The sequence below is a fragment of the Choristoneura fumiferana genome, chromosome 21 (genome assembly GCF_025370935.1).
Source record: "Choristoneura fumiferana chromosome 21, NRCan_CFum_1, whole genome shotgun sequence".
NCBI lineage: Eukaryota > Metazoa > Arthropoda > Insecta > Lepidoptera > Tortricidae > Choristoneura > Choristoneura fumiferana.
Genome location: NC_133492.1, coordinates 4,024,260 through 4,048,862, shown reverse-complemented (window position 1 = coordinate 4,048,862; position 24,603 = coordinate 4,024,260). Strand labels below are relative to the sequence as shown.

The 24,603-nt window shown below is 37.5% G+C and overlaps 2 protein-coding genes across 2 annotated transcripts in view; one reads left to right on the top strand and one right to left on the bottom strand.

Moving 5' to 3' along the window:
* The window catches only part of LOC141440061 (limbic system-associated membrane protein-like), a 198,806-nt gene that overhangs the window by 136,596 nt on the left and 37,607 nt on the right, over positions 1-24,603 (top strand). The window lies entirely within an intron of this gene.
* LOC141439957 (proton-associated sugar transporter A-like) lies at positions 5,438-17,645 on the bottom strand. The gene is made up of 4 exons (XM_074104420.1): positions 17,640-17,645; positions 16,024-16,154; positions 10,687-10,861; positions 5,438-7,585 (listed from the first exon to the last, which is right to left on the bottom strand). The coding sequence occupies exons 1-4, from the start codon at positions 17,643-17,645 to the stop codon at positions 7,367-7,369; spliced, it is 531 nt and encodes a 176-aa protein (XP_073960521.1). The 3' UTR covers positions 5,438-7,366.

The following is a 24,603-nucleotide window of genomic DNA, read 5'->3' as shown; positions in this document are numbered from 1 at the left end:
TTTTTACAAAAATGCTGCTGTTTTTGTCTAGACAAAAGTTTATTTTACCTACTTCAAAAAAAATAGAGAGGTTCTATATGTTCGACTGTACGTATTTTTTTGAAAATGGAGGTTCAGAGATGACCTCTATGCTTGACTGGCTAAAGTAACGGGGTCTTATCGGGATCTAATGTCTGGTGACATCGGTCATCCCCGTACCTAAACACGGTATAGTTGTTACCTTTGAACGTCTACAATAGTACCTACTGTTTATTCTGTGAGACGTCTTGCTGAGCCGATGATTTCCATTATCGGTCACGATGATCAAAATCCTTATTGAAAACAGAGCCGTATTGCCTAACGATTCTAGCGCTCCGCGATCGCAATCAAATGTCAGATTTCCAAACAATAGCTGCCATTTGATTGCCCGTCTGTCCCACTAGTCCCATTGAGTAGTCCATCATGGACTACTGAGACGATTACTGCCAGTAGATGGGACAAGTGGATTTTAATCCCAAGTCCCATTACCGTTATCAAGCAGTTCCAAAATTCCGTCTGTCCCATAGGAGCAGTCATAAGTGGCACTAATATTATAATCCCAAAAGTCCCATTACGTTATCACAGTGTAGTTCTAAAAGTTCCATCTGTCCCACTAGTCCCATTGAGTAGTCCCATGGGACAAGTGGCACTAATATTTTAATCCCAAAAGTCCCATTACCGTTATCACAGTGTAGTTCCAAAAGTTGGACTACCGTTATCCGCCCTTCTTTACCATGGTACCATCAGATAGTACCACTGATGGTACTATGGTGTTTTTTATTTAGGTCTCAAAGGCACTTCACCCGTCGATCGCGAGCGTCAGGAGCGTTAGGCAATGCGGCCTCAGGCCTTTCTACATAACATTAGCAATTAGGCTTTCTATACCTAAGGGTATTATTGACTCCGAGTTGATGATTGACTTGTCACTACTCAGTTCATCAGGTGTAAATTGAAATTATAAACTTTGACGTAAATTTGAGAAATCAAACTTGGCTGACAAGAAACTTATAATTAATACGGAAATTCAGGCTCGACGGTCACGAATTGATTCGGTGGTTGGTCGAGGAGAAAATTATTGGCGATGGACCAAGCATTTTACATATTATTTAATACATTTTGATTTAATACATTAGACGATGTTTACTTGAATACGAGAAATTTGTCTTTTTCAAAATTGATTTTCTAAGATTTAATTAGCGACATGTTAAAAAAAAGTAATACAGCATGATCGAGTGATCAGAAGAAAAGTGGGTTATTTGACAGAGAGAAAACGAAAAAGATTGTCCATATAACCACTATTTTCGATTGACTACTTCTTCTTCTTCTCTTTTAAAATATGGTTTTTCTGTCCTAATTAATAGGACAATTTCACCAGTGTCAAGGTAAACTCTCTTTGAGAGGGACGTTGTACGGTAGTTTGTAGTTTTTGCAACTTGATAGTAAAATTCCAGAAACCATGTGGAGACCACTTGCGCATTTAAAAATGTTAGACACGAGAGCAATATACAATTTTGGGATCACTGTTCACTGTTAAGGTTAATCGCCGCATAAAACACTATCAAAATTATACTTCAACTAGCCAAAGAAACAGAAATAGCAAAATTAGATATTGTCTACATCCGCCATCTTCGAATGCTACAAATCGAATCTTCGATTGACTAATCAGTTATAAATTCGTATTAGCCTAGTGGTTCGACCTACGGCTCTCAAGTAGAGGTCATGGGTTCGATCGAACCTTCTGTTTGAGTTTATCAAAGTTTATGTGTAAAAATAAATACTTATGTCGAGACAAACGGACGAACCAATCAATGACGTACTCAATAGTAAAGTGTACTCGCTCGCAAGTACTCTCTAGTATCGTGAGAGCAAGATACAAAATTATCATCACGTCAATTTCAACACGAGGCATGCATACAATATTCCAAATGTAATCAAATATCTTTATGATAGAATGCAAATGGGCACAGTTTATCTTGCATTTCCCGTTGTGTGTTGCATTCTGAATACTAATTACAGGCCAGTAGTTCCGAAGCAAGGAATCTCTTTGATGCAACATGTATTATGCATTGGCGCTGGCCTGCGAAGGTGCATAAGTGTAGGGTTTTGATACTAAAAGGTATTTAACGTTTGGTGTAAGTTAACCACATCAGAAAGTGGACATGCAGTTCTTCGGCTACTTGTAGTTGTGATTTAAAATAGTTGGGACACCTCCTGGTGTACAATGTTTTTGTTTTTGAGTTTGTTCCATATCGAGATTTCCGAACCGGTCGCGTTGTTGATCAGCCTCGTTTTACAATGTCACACACTGCCATCTAAATACGAAAGACTTTAGTCCTTCTTTAGTCTGTTATAATGAAAGATATATGTATAATTATATTACAGTATTGCGACTTAAGCTTTTAAAGTTAGTTTAGGTTGGTTACTTGCCGTTCAAATAGTTTTACAAAATTACCGCCTTCCACTACTACCATTAAATATGGAACGCCTACATAAATACGTATAATACTTCCTTGCCTGTTATACTGCAATATGAGTTACATCAGGCGTTGATTCTATCTAATAAGGATTGCGCCTCTGATAAGTACGTACCTAGATCAAAACTAATGAAAAGAATTTCAACGTCATCCGCAATACGTAGGTACCTTTTAGATAGACCTCAACCTAGAGGAGTTAAGGTAATATGTTTTCATGCAAATTAGGTAGGTATAGATAGCCTACGGTTAGATATAGGCAGTTCAGTTATTTGTCAAAGGTAGAATTAACGTAGCCCAGTGTTGTTTAAGAATTTTGATAGTTTGTTGATTGTTTCACGGTCATTCTAAAATCTGTGGGGAAGTAAACAGTGAATACTTTTAAATTTTGAATACTATTAGTAGAAACCAAAGCAAAGAAATATGCCTGCCAGTATCAGTGTATTACCAGGAAATAGCAAAGAGAAAAAAATATTTTTCTTAAACATTACATAAATGAATAAATAAATATCATGGGACACTTGACGCCAATTGACCTAGTCCCAAACTAAGCAAAGCTTGTACTATGGGAACTAGGCAAAGATAAACATACTTATATAGATAAATAAATACTTACATACATATTAAACATCCAAGACTCGAGAACAAACACTCGTATTATTCATACAAATATCTGCCCTGCCACGGCCGGGAAACGAACCCGGGACCTGAAGCTTCGTAGTCAGGTTCTCTAGCCACTTGGCCATCCGGTCGTCAATTGATATTGATGGTGTAACAAACAAACAAACAAACTTACGAACTTTCGCATTTTATAATATTAGTGGGATTCTCAATTTCAATATTTCGTTATATATAAATGTATAATTTTTCATCTTTTCGGCATCTCGTTGTAATTATTTGTGTTTTTTTTTTCTTAGCGCAGTATTAATATTTCGAATTGAATTTGACCTCACGCCATTTTCCCACTATTCTTTCTCCCACTCAGGTATTACCGACACGTGCCAATAAGTTCCCATCGCCCAATCAACGACCGTTAAACCCTACCAACTGTTTAGGGACTTGTTTTCGATTTTATCTGAGTATTAAATAATTAAATAGGTACGATTAGAACACGGTCGTATAATTTGTAAACTCGACCCACGTTATCATTAACTAGAATTGTAATATTGTTTTTATACTAAACAATGTTTTAATTGTTAACCAACAATCGGAAGGTATTTCTTATCGGAAATAGGTAAGTATCTAATTTAGTATGTACCTAAGTACAAACTCAGTGGATGATAATTCTTAAAAAATTGAGGGGCTTTTACGAAAAGATACCTTCATAATGTATTTAAAATAATACTCGTAATAGTAATTATTTTATATTTTTAGTTCATATTAAAAAAAATGTTGTTAGAAGGTCGCGGGTGAGCAAAGTAAATGTTTCAGTTTATTATGCGTTTTATTGAAAAATATTAACATTACACTAGGTAGAGCCAGAACCTAGATATGCTAAATAAATTTAATTGAAGCCTCTGTGAATACAATACCGTCAATAAATTTCTACATTTCACAGAACCCAAAACTACGTAAATAGAAGGAGCCCGGTTTATAAGCGATCGCCTAAAGCAATCCTATCCTATCCTACTACTGCTACTAATATTATAGAAAGTATGTGAAGATCTTTGGATATTTGGAAGTTTGTTACTGAATCACGCAATAATGGCTAAACGGATTTACATGAAACATGGCGTACCTACCTACAGATAGTCAAAGATATGCATTGAGACATAGGATAGGTACTTGATATCCTGGTAATGCGCTCCCATGGAATATAGGTAGAGTCATTCAATGATGACGCGTGCCGTGGTTCTTATTACAATGACATTAAAGTCAAATTTTTACAAAATTTCGCATCTTCTTGGCACAAGAATAAAGAGCACTCTCCAAGAACGGTGACGTACTCCGCTCTCAAGATGACGTGTTAACTTCGTTTGCATTTAGTAGATGGCGTTGTGCGAGCGAACGTTGTCCTTTCAAATTGTTACCGTAACCGTTTTCAGGCCAAACTCAGACATTTATTTATTACGTTGCCATGGTAATAAGAATCGTGTAAGTAAACGAAGTAAACTGTTACCGCTGTATACAGTGTGTTACCAGCAGCCAGGCTTTTTTAAGGCAGGTTAAAGTAACATATTTCTGTAATTTAACAATGAGATTAATTTAATTTCTTTTATATTTCGTTGATTTTCTTGCCGGATTCTTCTAAACAGAGGTTTTTCCGAACCGGTGGTAGATTTTTTGACATTCATAAGTGCTAGTTATAGCCTAAATTGAATAAAGATATTTAGACTTTGACTTTGAATTAATAAACTAAAATTCAGACTTTGTTAACTATCTAACAAAATTATAATTGCCAGCAATGTAAAGCAAAGTCAATTGACAAGTAAGTGTAAATGACAGCCAATAGACGCTTTGATTATTATTTAGAATAGAATAGAAATATGTTTATTCAGCTTACACATCAAGATAAAAAAGAGAAAACACATTTACAAAATTATAAAATACAAGTACAAATAATGATGTGAAGCCGAAATGGTCTCCACTCAGCGGTGCCGTTGGCACGACTAGCGTTGTCAACGGCGCTGGTTTTCTGCGGAGCCAGCGAGGTGTGCGGGACAGCATACTGCGAGACTTGCGTCAGGCGAGTAATAAATACATAGTAGGTACTCGTGCATATAAATGTAACAAAGATAAATATGTATGTAATAATTTAAATATACTTAATGTTTAGATATTTGGCGGTCACCCGCAATCCGACAGACTAGTAACCTATGCTTGGGCAACAGTACCTTGTTGGTCCATAAGATAGCTCTTCAGTTTGGACTTGAACCAACCAACAGTATTGCTTGCTCTGACCGGTGGAGGAAGGTTATTCCAGCACTTCGTTGCAGCATAACGAAAGCTGCCACGAAATGCAGCGGTACTGTGCCTTGGCCATGTGAAACACATCAAAGTGGGTAATTAAAAGATTTAGAGAACACCAGAAACATTTCAAATTCCTTTTTTATTTACAAGAAAATCAGTTTTACATTATTGAGCGGTCTTTACATAATTTTCAAAGTACGTATTTATTCTTAAGATGAATGATGAAACGAAAAGCTCATTTTATAGCTCAGATATGTATACACATGTTTCATACCTAAATGTAGAAAACACCTAATGATCTTTAGGTTAATCAAATTGATAATAGGTATGAGTAAGTCAACGTTAATTATGTTTCTGAATAACAAATCAGTAAACGCAATAGGCAAATAAATTATTCATACACTTTGAACAACCATCACACTTAGCCGCTCATTAATTCTAGTTTAACAGAAGTTTAATGTCAAGTTAATCACTGTTAATACTCTATTAATTGTTATTTTACACTTTAAACACTTACACATTTATATAAATATCACATAATATAGAGATTCATGTTAACAGTCTTAAAAATATATTATTATTCGGCATTTGTATTGTCATAATATTGTCTACATTTTCGAATATTTCATTGTTTCATTGCGTAGCGAGATGTGATGTAACCTTGGCGAAGCAAAAATCGTTCAAATAATAAACGTATTTTGGTAAAGGGAACCGGGGGGATGATAATCTCGAGGCGGATCGACCGCTGGCAAACAGACCGCAGAACCGAAACGGGTCGTCAATTTACGCGAACATTAGCCTTAATTATTTATTTAATATGAACTTCCAATGCCAAATCATCGTCGTCGTCATCGTCCCAGCCAGTCCCACTGCTGGGCACAGGCCTCCTCTCAGGATGAGAGGGCTTAGGCCGTAGTTCCCACGCGGGCCCACTGCGGATTGGGAACTTCACACACAATTGAATTGCTTCGCAGCGTTGTGCAAGTTTCCTCAAGATGTTTTCCTTCACCGCAAAGCTCGTGGTAAATGTCAAATGAAATTTCGCACAAGTTCAGAGGTGCGAGCGGGGGTTTGAACCCACGATCCTCTTGAGAGGCCATAAGTCAAACCACTTGGCCACCACGGTGTGCCAATGCCAAATACGAAAACCAATGTCTGTCAAATGTGTTTGTTACTTATTTTGTACAATAAAGAGTTTACATACATACATACATTCATACAAATTTTGGCGAAAATAAAGTGCAGTCGTTAAACTATTTTATGTATGTCTTAATATTGGCTGCATAGCAGTGTAGTGGGTTTGAATTTTTATTAGGTACAATTTAGCTGAATATCCTGTTAATTTAAAAACAAACCAACTTTATTATATTGAATAAAATAATTTGTACAGCGACCAGGCAATCCTCAGAGTGAAACAGCAAGTTCTGACTTTACAAATTCATTTTCAATAATTTAAGCAATATATTTTATTTTTCAATTTTATTCTGAGTGCAATTGCAATACGTGTGTTGCAATGCAAAACGAGTTGAGAACTTGTAAATAATCCTCTTTCTCTATTAAAATCATTTTAAATTATTTTTCTTGAATTTAACTTAAAGTCATAAACTTTTTATGGCTTTGATGAAAGTTTAAGTTGCTACCACCATCTTGCTCGCTAATCCTGCCGTGAAGCAGCAGTGCTTGCACTGTTGTGTTTCGGCGTGGAGAGTAAGACAGCCGGTGATATTACTGGCACTTGAGGTATCCCATCTTAGACCTCTAGGTTGGCAACGCATCTGGAATACCCCTGGTGTTGCAGATGTTTATGGGCGGTGGTGATCTCTTACCATCAGATCCACTTGCTCGTTTTCTATCCAATCGCATTAAAAAAAAGTTTAGATTTGCCTGATACCTATAAAATATAAAATTAAAATAAATTATCCTTAATTATATTCTGCAGCCCGCTCCTCATGAAAAAGCAAAGGACATTACAGATCTAAGTAGGTTATTTTAGTGGCGGATACGGCAGCGGCAGCGGCCAGAGCGGCAGCAACGGCAACGACGGCGGCGGTGGATCCCGAGGCCTTCACTGCCAGCCCCATCAGCACAGACACCAGGAGCTGCGCCACGAACACACAGCTGCTAACCACCGCCACGTCAGTGCCCAGACCGCGCTCCTCGCTGCAACCACCGCCTTCGCTGTTCCACTGAAAATAAATTGCATAGTAGCTATTAATACTCGTACCTACTACAGCAGCATGTATGTGATGTGATATTAGTGATTCTAAGTGCAAGTACGCAACTCACTGTGTGGTTAACTGCGAGGCTTTAGCGTGCTGTCCCCTTTTCAAATATCGCTTGAAAGAGAGAGCCTAATGCAAGTCGTTTAAAATAATGTGAACCTTAAAATCGTGAAGCCCTAAACGATATATCTACTAGCAAAATGAGAAAATCTTTTGCGTTAGTCTGCGCGCGCTTCAAAAAATCTTCTAGGAATAAAGTACATTAACACTGACTGACACGCTAGTGAGAATTCAACTTTCCGAAAGTTTATATGACCCACAAGCATGCTCTCACGGCAAACCCAACAGGGTGTGGAGTGACATTCTAGCGTACTACTTATATATAAACTTTCCGCTTCCTCAGTCCCTGATTCCTCAGAGCACGCGCGCAGACTGTCTAATAAAATTTCGTTAGCGTCGTCCAGCGATTACGCCAGTATGAATTCGATCAAGGAAGGAAATATATTTAGTCGAGAATATGGGTCAAATGGAAAAGAACGATTCAGTTTTAAATAAAGCTTTTTCTGGTTGTTTCTGCGTGGTTTTCGTATCATGGTAAAGTTGTACAAAAAATATTACATCGCGAAACTACGAGTGCCTGCGGTTTCGTAGGTGCGGTTGGGTATAGTACACATAATACCCATTATGTCGTTAATACTTCGGTCATTTGCACAAAGCGTTTCTTCATACTTTACTGCTAAGGAAGGGATTTTGTCTTTGTGATCTGTTTTTTTTTTTTTGATACCTAAGTAATATTTTTAGAGGCAGACCTAGGAGGAGATGGCGGGACGACCTGGACCGATTCCAGTCAGATTGGCAAGAGCTGGCCAAGAGTAGAGACGAGTGGAATAAGAAAGGGAAGGCTTTTGCCCTACAGTGGGACACATTATATGTAAGCTATTTAAAAAAAAAAATATATATACAGAAATTAGGCTTGCGTTTGACCGTTTATTACCCGTGGTCCAACTATAGTTTGTCCAACTGCTTTTCGACGGAGCTCCCTCTTTCTGGGTATTTTGCCCTTCGGGCAACTGAAGTTACCTAACTAACCTAACCTACCTATTTTTGTATTAAAATATAATATTTATATCATCATCATCATCATCATCCCAGCCTATATACGTCCCACTGCTGGGCACAGGCCTCCTCTCAGAATGAGAGTTTATATAACGCAATATATAAAACATATTAACTCAAAAAATAAAACAGTTTAAAAAAAAAAAATGTGATTTGAGAAAACTATACACGATAGAATCTTATTTGTTGAATTTTGTAGAGCAGCAAACTGAGATTGTAAGTTATTCATAATTTAAAATTTAAAATCATGTAAAAGATAAATTAAATACCGTTTTTCAGTTGTTACAGTTTTTAGAAATTAAGTGTATTTGATTTCCGTAATTATTTTTAGTTGGAACTGTTTTGTATACTACTTTTTGAATTAATTCGATTTTGATACAATAAAAATGATAGTAAGCCATTCATTAAGAGAGTTTTATTTGATATTTGGAACGTTTTATGAGGTTTAAATGAAATTAATTAATTTTACACTAGATATTATTCAATAGGAACCATGTCATAAACTTTTACAAGGCAAATGAAATCAAATGAATAGCTCTACGAAAAAAATGTTACAAATAATTCTTCCTTAATTATCACAAAACACTTAAATTACACTTGAGATCAGTCGTGTTAAAATCTTCTCAAAAATAATGATGTCACTGTCATCACTTCGTATTGGTGAAATATAATAATCAGGTCATTGGATCTCAATTGACTGGGCCATTGGGTTATTTGAAACAGAAAAATAACCCTCAGGTGATGAATTTTGTTCCATTTGACCGGTCAACATCGGTAACTCTTCCCTTAAAAAAGCTATTTTCCATTTGAAACTCTTTGAGACGGCATATTAGGGTTAACATTTTCTTTTTCTTTTTCTTTAACCATTTGCACGAATATCCGGCCCCGTCCCTTCATATTTCTAAAACAAGTATTTAAATTATTAAAGGTTTATTTACTAACCATAAAAAGCGTATTAACTCAAAAATGATAAAACTCAAACATGCCTAGCAAATCATAACACAAGTGACATTTAAAACAGTTTCAACATAAATTACTGCGTTTTATGAAACTTAAAAGAGTCATCCATCTGTGTTAGTTCAAATTATAATTAAGAATAAATTCTCATTCAACAAAAGCGACGCAATTCAAAAGCAATAATTAAAACCATGAAAACAGATATAACTAAAAATAATCATAGAGAAATATCTGACCTAGGTCATCAAAACAGTGTTAACTCTAATTTGAACAATTTATTATCCATCAGTCGTGCAACGCCAACTCATCAAAACTGTAACAACTCGAAATAATACTTAAATAATTACATTCATCAGTTAACAAAACAGTCTTAACTCGAAATACATCGGTTTTAAATCAAAGTGCTAGTATGCACTCAGCGTTGTGTTCGGTCGGCAACTAATGATGCTACTGTCTTGCGGGTGGGGGGGTGAGGCACCGCCACGTGCAAAAGGGTCTTACAAAGCCACCTATCGGCGAGTTTTTGGAATATTTTTGGTTCTGTTTTATTGGCTGACGCGGCATCATCTGTAGATGTCGAATATACTATTAACTAAAAATACACCAATTTTGAGTTAATACTGTTTTGATCTAGGTGTGCGATAAATAAATATAAATATATTTCCGGATTGGATAAATTAGTTGGACCACGGGTACTTACCTCGTTTGACCACCATCACGCCTCAGTCATCCATTGCCTCATTTTTCCAGTGCAGCAGAACTTAGTATGTGATATTAATTTCAGCTTGATACCTCAACGTATTCCTAAGAAAATTATGCATAATGCATATTATACACGTTTGAGCGCACCATCTCTTTCTCGAGCGATACATTGAAAACGGATGGCGCCCTAAAACCGCGCGGTTAACCGAATAGTGCGTTTGCATTTAAAAGTTAAGAGGCGGATGACGGATGTACCTTAGAGATTATAGGGCAAATGTTCATTTCCTCACCATTCCAGTGGCGTGATAATGCGCGACCAGCAAGTAAGGCATAGTGAAGAGCGTAGAGTACATGACGCCGGCCGTCCAGCTGAACAGCAGCACGGCTGCGCGCGCGCGGATCACGCACAGCAGGAACATGCCGCAGCTGTAGGTGCAGAGACCGCCGACGTACACTCGCTTTGCCCTTAAATGTTCAGAGTTTAATTTTAAAGATGAATAAATGTTTCATTGAGACGTTAGTTTCTTTATTTTTACTCTTTACTAGCGGAACCGGCAGATGTGGTCCTGACCGAAAAATCTTCATTAATTCAATCTTCAATCCCCCTTGCCTTTAATATCCTCATGTAAGCCCCGTGAATCGTTAAAAATATTTTATCTTTTTTTAGGCATTGCATTCTGTAACCGCACTAGTGCAGAAGGCATCGCTTAACTTAGCGAAGCCTCGCTGCCTAAGCAAGGTACTCGACTTTAAGACCCCCCCCCCCCAAACTGTTACCTTTTTAACAAAATAATTACATTTAAAATTTAAATATGGCACCTATTTTAAAATTTAAAACTACAACTTATCTTTTTCCATCATAAACTTAAAACAAACAATTGATTATAAATGAATGAAAAAGTTTATCGACTATGTACGTCTCTATATTAGGTCAACATAAAACAGTTCATTCGAGGAAATACTTAGGTTGCCAAATTACTGCTGATGCCAATATGAAAGTCAAATCGAAATTGTACAATTCTATTTAAATCCACGAGGAAATGATGTTGCCGCAAATTCACCTGGGGGGCTACTACGAAATTCGGAAATCGAAATTCGTATCGTACCGTCCCTCTCACTCTCGTATTACATAATATATGCGTGAATGGGATGGCAAGATACGAAGTTAGAATTTTGCACTTCGTGGTATATTAGGGCCTGATGGACTAGCGCGAACGATGCGATGCTCAAATCCATGAATATTTTGGCGTGTGAGCTCGTCAAACAACCATCGGATTTCCAATTCGATATTCTTAGTCAGATAATAAAGTCATTTGAGTAGATATATAACTTTCTTTATATGTATATCATCACATGTTATGATATACAAAGAACTAGGTTTGGAAGGGTCCTCGTGTACGATTTTTACCCTAACTTCTTTCGCTACTCGTTGTCGTAGTATCTAAATAAGATGAACTGCAAAGTGCGTGTCTTCGTTTAAGGATGGTTTAAAGTCAAATGTACAGTTTTGGCACATTAGTCACGCCCACTACTTTGTCACACTTAGGGGCTGTTTCACCATCCATTGATTAGTGTTAACTGGCGTTAGGTGTGATGCCGTCTCTATTTGTTTTGTTCGAATAGACGATGACGGCATCACATTTAACTGTCGGTTAACGCTAATCAATGGATGGTGAAACAGCCCCTCAATCTTAAGGCTGACCTGTTATAGATATAGGTGAGCAATTTTTTACAAGTCAGGTGGCGCCAGGCTATTAGTCCTAATATAGGAGGTTCTAAAATTACACACAAAGGAGAAATGCTGGGCGTTGGCGGGTAAACTCAAATGCCTCTGCGGACCACTTTGCTGCCTGTAGGCCTGGGTTTACTCAGCCTTTGCTCTGTCTTTTATTGTGGATAGATCTCTAACTATATCTTGGAATATCATCTTTTGTCTCAGAACCCAGCGTTTGCCACATGCGACATACGTTTGTTCATGGAAAGAAAGAAAGAAAATGTTTATCCGGCAAATAAAGTAACATAAACATTAACTTAACGTACTTAAATATATAGTCGAAAGGGCTGGTAGTTCAGCAATGCGGAGATATGGGACGCACGATCGCATGCGATCCAAATGCTTGAGATTGTAACGCAAATAAATAAATTGAGGTTCAATTTCGTTACAATTTCAGCTCAAGATCAGTTTCGTTTTCACTTTTCACCTGAATGTAAAAATCATGGAGCTAAACACAGCAGTAGGTATATTCCGTTTTTTTTTTTCGACTGGATGGCAAACGAGCAAGTAGGTCTCCTGATGGTAAGAGATCGCCACCGCCCATAAACATCTGCAACACCAGGGGTATTGCAGATGCGTTGCCAACCTAGAGGCCTAAAATGGGATACCTCAAGTGCCAGTAATTTCACCGGCTCTCTTACTCTCCACGCCGAAACACAACAGTGCGAGCACTGCTGCTTCACGGCAGGATTAGCGAGCAAGATGGTGGTAGCAATCCGGGCGGACCTTGCACAAGGTCCTACCACCTAAAAGAAAAAAAATAACAAGCCTATTTGACATCTTCAAAATATGTAACAGTTTTCTATTATGTGCTATCTGATAGAGATTCTGCAAAGGGATAAGTTCGCCTTTGTACATGATCTATACATGATATACTTATGATATGCTTTGTACATGATATATGGCATGACAAAGCAATTGTAGTAACATATTGATTTCTAAATCAGTTAGAAGCCGGGCAAGTGCACCAGGAAGCGGCAAAGTCAAGGGTGCAGTGATCTTGTTAGCTAGGAAGTGTTTGCAGTCAAGTTGAAGGGTAACTTGCGGTAGATAAGGTTATCTCGATAAGTAGATGTGTTCGGTGCTTATCGGGGAACGATCAAAATATATAGGTTAGTTAAATTATTGATAGTAGCTATCATTGCTAGATTTGAGTGAATGACTTCGGATCTATTTTTCTTTTTTAATTATTTCCGCCGTGGTGGCCTAGTATAAGCCGTGGGTCTCTCAAGCAGAGGGTCGTGGGTTCAAACCCCGGCTCGCACCACTGAGTTTTTCTAAATTCATGTACGGAATTACATTTGAAATTTACCACGAGCTTTGCGGTGAAGGAAAAACATCGTGAGGAAACCTGCACAAACCTGCGAAGCAATTCAATGGTGCACGTGAAGTTCCCAATCCGCAATGGGCCTGCGTGGGAACTACGGCCCAAGCCCTCTTGTTCTGAGAGGAGGCCTATGCCCAGCAGTGGGACGTATATAGGCTGGGATGATAAATTATTTCCGCATGGATTCCAGAGTACCCAGACGCGACCCCTTACTGCAATGATGTAATACCTCCTCATGAGAACCCGAGTCTAATAAAGCATGTTTTAATAATGTTTTGATTCTAACAAATGTTTTGTCGGCATAAATGCTACATATCCATGCAAAATTACAGCTTTCTAGCACTGTCTTGTCTCTACCTAAGTTAAACCGCAAACGGATGGACGAACGGGCTTGGCAAAACTATATAAGGGTAGTAGAACTACGAAACACAAATAAAACTTTAATCTCAACTGACTTTTGTACAATTACGCAAGCATAATGCTTTGGCTCCTTTGTCTATACGGGTTTTAAAGTTATTGTCTTGTCTTTGCTACAGTTAATTTCGTGTATAGTTTTAGGACGACTAAAGAAGACGTACAAACTGGATGGTAAATGCTTTTAAGTTTTATTTATGAAACTACTCTTCTTCTTGACAACCTACCCCAAGCAAGCAACCAAACAAACCAACCAAGTCCGCCCGATCGGGGCAAATATTACAAGTATAAAAAATAGGAGTGCTTATCTTCGAGCTTTGGGAATTTAACTATGAATCTGTCTCTTTAATTATATTTATCCTTTATCTAGTAGGTACCCACAACACAAATTTTGTATAGGTACTCGTACATCGACGGTTTCAGTTGTCCTAGAGACTAGAAAGTTACGAAGGTATCTCGTCTTATAAAAAAAACCAATAAGAAAATCTGAAAGTCTTACGTACATTCTTCATATGTACGTCTGTCTACCCACATTATCTCAGTAATAACCAATCTAAAATGACCCCACACTACGTATATTTCAGTTAATAGCAGGGTTCTGGCCTCTGCTAACACATAATATTTATATATACATAAAAAATTGCACGTTGCACGAGTCAGACTCGCACTTGGCCGGTTCATCATCATCATCATCCCAGCCTATATACGTCCCACTGCAGGGCACAGGCCTCCCCTCAGAATGAGAGGGCTTGGGCCATAGTTCCCACGCGGGCCCAGTGCGGATTGGGAACTTCACACACACCATTGAATTGCTTCGCAGGTTTGTGCAGGTTTCCTCACGATGTTTTCCTTCACCGCAAAGCTCGTGGTAAATTTCAAATGTAACTCCGCACATGAATTTCGAAAAACTCAGAGGTGCGAGCCGGGGTTTGAACCCACGACCCTCTGCTTGAGAGGCGATGGGTCAAACCACTAGGCCACCACGGCTTACTGGCCGGTTATGTAGTAAAAATATTCATTTTTTGCATCGGGTAAATGTGGAGTACGATTTACAGAAACGACGAATTATCCTCAAATGTTAGATGACACTTGCCTGGACTTAAAAAAGGTATAGATATGAGCGGTTTAAACGTTAGAGAAAATCCCTAGTACGTGGAGCTAGGAAATATGCATGGAAAACCCTGCTTGTTTACACTAGACGAAAACAACTCACTTGAATCTTATCATTGCCGTGTTCAAACTAACCGTTTCGTGGAGCGAATTTGAATCATATCGTTTAAAGCTAGTATTTCCGCTAACGATAATGTGGACATTTGGGACACAAAAACAACTTGACTTAACTATACTTAAGTACAACATAAGTAGTATCATTGAATAAATTATATAAACCAACTTAGGTAGGTATCTGATATTGACACTGACTTGGATTGAAATAAATCCAAATCCGAGTAACTGGAACTTGGGTCTACGAGTATCATCAACTGACCATCTCATCATATAAGTGATGGGGATGGTAGGTGATGATGATGTGATGTCTAGCATCTGGTAGCATGGTGAACGGTTGTATTGCTGAGGATGAACTCTGGTAGAGTTCAAATCGCGACAGTATTGTGTGGTGGAGATGATATTTGGGTTTTGTGTGATTAGTGTGTGTTTTTACAAATTTGTGTGTGTGGAGGTGGAAGAGCGTAAAGGTCCTTAATTCATGTTTTTTTTCAAAGTCCATAACTAATTAGTAGCAAAAGAAAGTTAAATATGTGGATTTTTTTTTGATGCCTCTCCTATGTGTCACGTCAATGTCACTTGTCATTGTTTGTTGTAACAATGGTCATCGTTCATCCTCCATTACCTCTCATATTTCGTTTTCTAGAAGTTTTTTACCGTTCAACGGCAAAAATTACTAGACACTGGCAAAATAGTCCTCGAATGGACAGAGCCATATTTTTTTAAAGAAACAACAACAACACAACAATGATTGCATAAGATTTTTATTTTCGAAAAAAATAATTATCAGGTAGTTCATATCAATGAACTGAGTCGTCTGCCGAAGTCAACGGATATCAAAAAAAAACACGATGTATAATTCATGGATCAATGAAAGGTAAATCGTACCCGAGCCTCTTTATGAGCTTCTCGATGATGGTGGAGTAGCACGCGCAGGAGAGGGAGTACATGGCCATTCCCCAGCAGCCGAAGCGCACCCCTGCTTCGTAGTCTATGCGGCTCTCCGAACCCACGGGCGCCTGGAACAAATATCACAGTACTCAACGCCGACCCTGGGGTAAACATGAGAGGCCTCTCTTGGCGCCAGATACCAAGGGGTTTCCAATGCAAAGTGAAATATTTGATGGCGCCTTTCAAAGGCGCAGAAGAGGTGTAGACAATCTCGCTCTACCATGATCAAGGAAGCCGGCGCTGATAGTACTGACTTGCAAACAGTTATGCTTTACTGCAAGACGTGACGTAGAAAATTTCCGACTTCACATTTACTCTACTCGTATAGATATCTGTGTCCATATTCCTCCGTATTGTATATTTTGTCAATTAACGATATCAATAAAAGAAGTTAAATGGAGATGGATTTTAAGAACTCCACATGAAAGTTATTTATCAATTTCACTAATGTAACTATTGAGACATTTCACAAATAACACAATAACTTTTCAGCATCTCATTTATCAGTCCTATCAAATTCAAAGTGTAAAGTCTGTGCTACTTGTATGAACGTGCACATGCCAACTTGGCAATTATTAATTAAATTGTTCACAAGACGCTCAATCTTAAGATTCTTGTCACAATTTAGCTGGCACAATCTCAAGCTACTCTTACCAAAACTAAAGCTTTTACTGTACAGTATAAAGATAATTTAAGAATTAATTTTAAATCGATCACAAGTAAGGTTCGTCCGAATCCACGTATATAGAGATTTCAAAAACGCGGGAAACTCCTGAGGTTAGATTATTTAAACACGTGTGGTTTACTATCTCGATAGTTTTACTTTAGAACTAGACTTTATTTAACTTTGCTCGATTTATTTAACAAATCTTGATAAGTTCTTGAGAGAGTTAACATTTGATACTAGATGTGCTGTGTAACTAATTTTATTAAGTACGTAACAAGTATATAAAGTACAATTAATTACAAAAAAGAAACCAAAACACAAACTAAACCTCCTTTATACACTTGCGCCAACTGATAAAGTTGCGAAAAAATAGACTCTTGCTAGTTTGTGCTAGCCTTGTGCTCATGTGTGCCAAAAAATGTTTTTATACATCAATATTTATACTACTTATATTTATAAAAATCCATACTCCATTTTAAAATTATAAATTTGAAAGTGTGTGTGTTTATGTGGTTGTATGTTTGTCCGCTTTCCGTCGAAACAAAGCTCTTTACGTGATTTAAGTGAAAGATAGCTTATGGCCAGAGAGTGACATAAGCGACTACTTTTTGGAAAAATGCAAAGTAGGAAAGCGCGCGATAACCTAATTCCACCCGTGGTGCGAGTCTCGGGGAAAAGGTAGTATATACGCCGTATTCGATATAACACGAAATTCCTAACATATCGAAAAGCCGACATTTCATGAATTGGCTAAAGGACTCGCCATAAAATTCAAAAAATTACGTATATGCTAGGTTGTGCAGATCATGTGCTAGCTTGTCATGTAGTCAGTTTTTCGATATCGCTTTAGGTTTCGAAAAAAAAGAAACAACAAACGTCTTCGCACCGCCATTTTGAAAAATCGACAAAAATATATAATCTGCTAGTTTGTGCCAGACTTGTGTCCACTTGTGCCGAAAACTGTTTTTCGACAGCATCAATAGTTTCAGAGATAACAAATAAAAAAAAATCTCAGCACCGCCATTTTGGAAAATCAATTTTTTCAACGTTGTGCCAGTTTGTACTAAGGTAGTACTGACTTGTGCCGCAATCCGTTTTTTGATATCTCTTTAAGTTTTTCAGAAAATCGCAAATCAAAAAAGGTAAGAAGCGACATATTTTTGAAAATTTTGAAAAAATTAAAATTGCTATATATTGTTCTTAAGTTGTGCTCGCACGTGCTGCACACCATATTCTGATATGAATCATAGATTTTTTTTAAACACAAATCATAATTCAGACGAAAGTCTATGTCATAAATTGGACTCAGTGTTAAAAATTTCAAAAAATTACGTATGTCCTAGGTTGTGCTAGACTTGTGCTAGCTTGTGCTGTAATCAGTTTTTCGATATGGGCTATAAAAAAACGCGAAACAACAAACGTCTTAGCACCGCCATTTTGAAAAATCAGAAAAAAAAATGCTAGTTTGTGCTAGACTTGTGCTCACTTGTGCCGAAAACTGTTTTTCGATAGCATCAATAGTTTCAGAGAAATTGCAAATAAAAAAAATCTCAGCACCGCCATTTTGGAAAATCAATTTTTCTCAACATTGTGCCAGTTTATGCTTAGGTAGTACTGACTTGTGCTGCAATCCGTTTTTTGATATCTCTTTAATTTTTTCAGAAAATCGCAAATCAAAAAAGGTAGGCAGCGACAAGTTTTAGAAAATTTTGTAAACAAAAAACGCTACCTATACGGACTGAGTTTTCTATAAGAAAATCGCTAAATGTTAATAATAAATCTATGCATAATTAATTCTTACACGCGTATGTACCTACTGACAAAAAGTTTAAAAATGGTTTTTTTTTTTATGCAACGCGGAGCAAACAAACCGCAAATGTTTATTAGACAATTTATATCCTGAACTATAATCCTATTGATTTGAATAATAAAATAGCGAGTTTTTATTTTCTAATATTTAGTTGGTTCGATTCCCGGGTGAGATGAGGGATCTTAAGACGATTTTTTGAATGCAGTTTTGTTCAATTTTAAAAATAAAGGAATGTTTCTTTTCAGTACAATTAGCTAATTAGTTAAGGTAAGGATTTAATTTAAGGTAGTTGCCGTCCAGGGTCCATTGATTCTTTCCACCCTATTTATTGTGCTCGCACGTGTCGTGCTGGACACCATATTTTTGTAAAACACTAATCATAATGTAAACGAGAGTGTATGTCATGAAATGGCAATTATAATACAGGATGGCCAAGTGGTTAGAGAACCTGACTAGGAAGCTTGAGGTCCCGGGTTCGATTCCCGGCCGGGGCAGTCATTTGTATGAATAATACGAATGTTTGTTCTCGGGTCTTGGATGTTTAATATGTATTTAAGTATGTATTTACTAGCTTTTGCCCGCGGCTTCGCCCGCGTGGAATTCGGTTATCGGGCGCTGTTCCCTCGGGAACTCGGCATTTTTCCGGAATAAAAAGTAACCTATGTCACTCTCTGACCGCATAAACTATCTCTATGCCAAAAATCATGTCGATCCGTCGCTCCGTTTTGACGTGAAAGACGGACAAACATACACAGAAACATACAAACACACAAACACACACACTTTCGCATTTATAATATTATATAAGTATAAGTATGGATCTATATCAGTATATTTATCCGTTGCCTAGTATCCATAGTACAAGCTTTGCTTAGTTTGGGACTAGGTCAATTGGTGTCAAGTGTCCCATGGTACTTTTTTTTAAACGGACTGTGTCAAGAATTTCTAATTAAAAATTAAAAAAACCCCGACTCAAAAAAACGCCAGAAAAAATAAAAAAAACGTCCGAAAAAAAACGCCGCCGAAAAAGAAAACTGAAGAGTAAAACATAATTATGCACTACCTAGCTGTTGCCCGCGACTTCATCTGCGAAGAATTCGTTTATCCCTATCCCCCGGGGACTATGCTGATTTCCCGCAAAATTAGCCTAAGTTAATTTAGTATGAGTACCTAGTAATATTTTTTTTTATCTAAACTTCGTCGGTGTCGGGGAACCGCTAAGGTTAACAGGAAACTACAGTTACATATTTTTGACGTATTAACCTTAGCGGTCCCCCAACACCGACGACGCTTAGATGAAAAAATATTACTAGGTACTTATACTAAATTAACTTGGGCCGATTTTTCAGTAGGTAGTCATTTTTTTTAAATTTTTAGTTGTCTTTTTGGCGGCTTTTTTGTCGGCGTTTTGTTTTCGGACGTTTTTTATTTTTGCTGGCGTTTTTTTGTGTCGGGGTTTTTTTAATTTTTAATTTGTTTTTTTATTTCATGTTTTTTAAACTGGCACTTATATTATTTTTTTAAAAGTGTACTAGTGTGTTGGATATCCTGGCTGCAGCATCAGCTCATCGTGTTGCCACCACTGCATTGTATGTAGAATCAATTACTGATCAAAACGAATCCAAACACGACATATGTGCTATTATTGTTTATAGAGTGTACTAGTGTGCTGGATATCCTGGCTGCAGCATCAGCTCATCCTGTTGCCACCATTACATTGTATGTAGAATCAAATACTGATCGAAACGAATCCAAACACGGTATATCTGCTATGGTTTTATCAAGTGTATCTACTAGTGTTCTGGATATCCTGGCTGCAGCATCAGGCCGAGGATTCCATAATCTTGCATAGTTATATAGCATACATGGGTGTTTCAAATTTTAGGTCCCAAATATGTTTGAAAGTAAAGTAACTACCTATTTATGCGTCTAAGATTCCTACCGCAGCGAACAAAAGAGCTGATGATCTTGAAACGGCGGAACCGATTTTTATAAAACATATATATCTAAGAACCATTGCTAAAAACCTGCTTTTAAATAAAAAAAACGCATTCAAATCGGTCCACCCGTTTAAGAGCTACGGTGCCACAGACAGACAGACACACAGACAGCCACACAGACACACATAGCGGTCAAACTTATAACACCCCTCTTTTTGCGTCGGAGGTTAAAAACTACGTATGCGCTAAGTTTTGCTAAGCTTGTGCTAGCTTATGCTTAAAATCATATTTCAATATTTTTATTCACTACTTACAAAAACATGTTAAAAAAAAACTCTGTACAGCCATTTTTGTTTTTTTTTTCACTCAGCTTTGTACCAGTTTGTGCTCAACTAAGTAGTACTGGGTAGTGCCGCAACCCGTTTTTTGATAACCTTATATTTTTTTGTGAAACTGGCAAATCAAAAAAGTACTATTTTATTGAAAATTTAATAAAAACGACAGATTGTGCTAAAGTTTTGCTCGCGTTTGCTGCAAACTGGTAGCAGTTAGATTCTGCAAAGGTCGCAGTTCTAACCTAACCTACTTTTCTGGTAGGAGTTCGATTCTGCGGGAGTCGCAGTTCTATTCTAACCTAATACAAACTACAATACAATACAATACAAAGACTCTTTATTGTACACCAGACATAGTAAGCGATACAGAAAACAGATACACAGAGAAAAAAAATACAAGGTGAGCAATAGGCGGCCTTATCGCTTAAGAGCGATCTCTTCCAGGCAACCTTTTTTACAGAAAGTAGGAAGGACTAGTTTACAACAGGTGGTGCATCAAAAGTAGATCAGAAAATTTAAACGTAACAGAAATACATCTACGAATACATACATAATTATATCGTACATATAATATACGTCCAAAATAAATATAGGTAGTGAGATAAACAGCAACAAATAAATAAATAAATTATAATAAGGCTAATAATTACAAGATGACAGATAGTGCTCCTTAAGCATAGATTTAAATAGTGACAAAGACTGCGCGTCGTAAGTCAATCGGTAAGGAGTTCCACAACCGAATAGCCTGGACAATATAAGAATATACATAGAATTTGGAGTTAGATAGAGGCACGGAAAGGAGAAAGTTCTGAGAGCATCGAATAGAAGTTACGTAGCTAAATCGCTCTTTGAGGTAGCGAGGAGTTGCAGGGTTAAAGAGAATGCCGTAAAGAAGGTGGAGAATGTGAGAGTTACGGCGAAAGCGGATTGGGAGCCACTACTACTATGTACTACTACTAACTACTTTTCTAGTAGGAGTTAGATTCGGGTATGGTCGCAGTTCTAATCTAACCTATTTTATTTATATATTATGTAATTATCGCAGCTCTAACCTAACCTATTTTTTGGTAGCAAATAGTTTATGTGTGGGGTAACTGGTTACATTATAACTTTACCCTTCTGTGTTTGTTGTAATGAAATTTTGAACAAATGAACACCGTCGTTTAGTAATTCTGCCATTTAAAATTCATACATAACGAATCATCTGCCAAGTAATATTCCCTGAACAGTTTGCCTTTTAAATCATATAACCTAACCTAACCAACAAAATGTTGTAAAACCCCCGACTTTGTCACTTCAAAGTTCAATATCTCAAAATCGGCTAAACCGACTTTGCTGAAACATGTCTAAGAACCATCGCTAGAAAACCTGATTTCAAATAAAACAATCGCATTCAAATGGGTCCACCCGTTTAAGAGCTTCGGTGCCACAGACAGACAGATACACAGACACATAGACATACAGACACACAGACATACATAGCGGTCAAACTTATAACATCCCTCTTTTTGCGTCGGGGTTAAAAAAACTGGAATGAACAGGTCTCGAAACAAAATTACACCAAACGATATCACGAGAATTAATGTTCCTTGAAACGTTTTCGATAAAATGACATTCGATGTAAAGTTTGTCGGCAAAACCGGGGATACCCCCCCCCCCCAACTAATTACATTACTTAATTTACATGATAACTATAAGTGGGTAGATACTATTAAACTTTTTTGTGGAAAAGTTTTATATCTGTGCGTGCTGTCAACCGTTGGTGAGTTCCCTCAAGAAGAGACGACCCTGGCTGCAGCATCAACTGGTATGTATGTTGAAATTGATCAATTATGCAAAGTTTTGTATTTGTCCTATCAGCCATTGAGGAGTTCCCTCCGGCGGAGGTGAGCCTGGCTGGACAACCAGGATTTTACTACCAGATTGTTGTTTTGTCATCAGATTTACGTAAGTGTGTCAAATTTCAAGCCAATCCGGCTACTGGATGTGGATCACATACTCTTTAACGGACTAGTTAAATAAAGGCTAGTAATAAATAAGTTTTTATTAAAAAAAACGGGCTTTTTGTTGACTGTACATTACGTTGACTCTTCTTGGATTGTCACCCAAACTACATTTGCGTACCAATTTCAAGTCGATACCATTAACCGTTGAAGAATTCCGTCCTGCGGTGACGATACTGGCCGGACCACCAAAATTTAACTAGCAGATGAGGTAATGTATTGTCACCGGACACGTACATAATAATGCCTTATTACTAATAAGTATGCCACATTTTAAGTCCGCTCCGCTCCAATTAGGCCTCAGCGAGCGCCCGCTGACTAAAAGGCCTGGCTCTACCATGAGTACCAAGACACACTTATTTGTGGCAACGCTATAGTAAGTTACTACAATCTAGCAATATTTTTTTTAAGGTTTGTTAAGTAAATGGTGAATAGTCATATTGTTAATAACACTACTACTATTGTTGTTGGTTGAGGTTGCCTGGAAAAGATCGCTCTTGAGCGACTAGGTCGCCTATTGCTTACCTTGTATTTTTTCTCTATGTGTACCTGTTTCTGTATCGCTTACCTACTATTTTAGGTACAGGTACAATAAAGAGTCATTGTATTTTTAACCCTCGACGCAAAAAGAGGGGTGTTATAACTTTGACCGCTATGTGTGTCTGTCTGTGTGTCTGTCTGTGTGTCTGTCTGTGTGTCTGTCTGTGTGTCTGTCTGTGTGTCTGTCTGCATGTCTGTCTGTGTGTCTGTTTGTGTGTTTGTCTGCGTGTCTGTCTGTGTGTCTGTCTGTGGCACCGTAGCTCTTAAACGGGTGGACCGATTTGAATGCGGTTTTTTTTATTTGAAAGCAGGTTTTCTAGCAATGGTTCTTAGACATGTTTTATCAAAATCGGTTCAGCCGTTTCAAGATCATCAGCTCTTTTGTTCGCTGCGGTAGGAATCTTAGACGCATAACGGGCATTTACTTTACTTCCAAACATATTTGGGACCTAAAATTTGAAATACCCATGCTATATAACTATGCAAGATTATGGAATTCTCGGCCTGATGCTGCAGCCAGGATATCCAGAACGCTAGTAGGTAAACTCTTGATAAAATCATAGCAGATTATATCGTGTTTGGATTCGTTTCGATCAGTATTTGATTCTACATACAATGCAATGGTGGCAACAGGATGAGCTGATGCTGCAGCCAGGATATTGTAACTGCCCATACTAAACAACTGAACTGATGATGATGATTGCTACTGATACTTATATCTATCTTGTACTTACAACTAAATTAATTATTTAACATACTTATCAGTAAAACTTTGTTCAGGTAAATACTCCTACTTATGAATATTAGTTAAAGTGGCCATGTGAATCGTCTAGTGATATATGTAGAACCTAGGTTGTGTGCACTGAGTAACCCAAAGTAATTTAAGTGAAAAGTAAGAATGGAATAATTATTATATGATTAAGGAAACTATGTAGAAAAGTATTTTTCTCAGGAACTTTCTCAAACTTTGGGATATGAATTGTAAGTGTATTTCGGACTGATACCGGGGGCACAATGCCCCGGGGGTTCCGCCAAATATGGTTTAAAGCCATATACCATCCCCTATGAACCCACCAGCGCCTCCAAAAACAACAATATTCCCCTTTCAGAAGAGGTATATTGCAGATCAGGAAAACTACGCACTAACCATGGTGCATGACAATGTCTTTAGTACAGATACAATTCTATGGCAAATGTTATGCTTAATTTACAATAGGATACC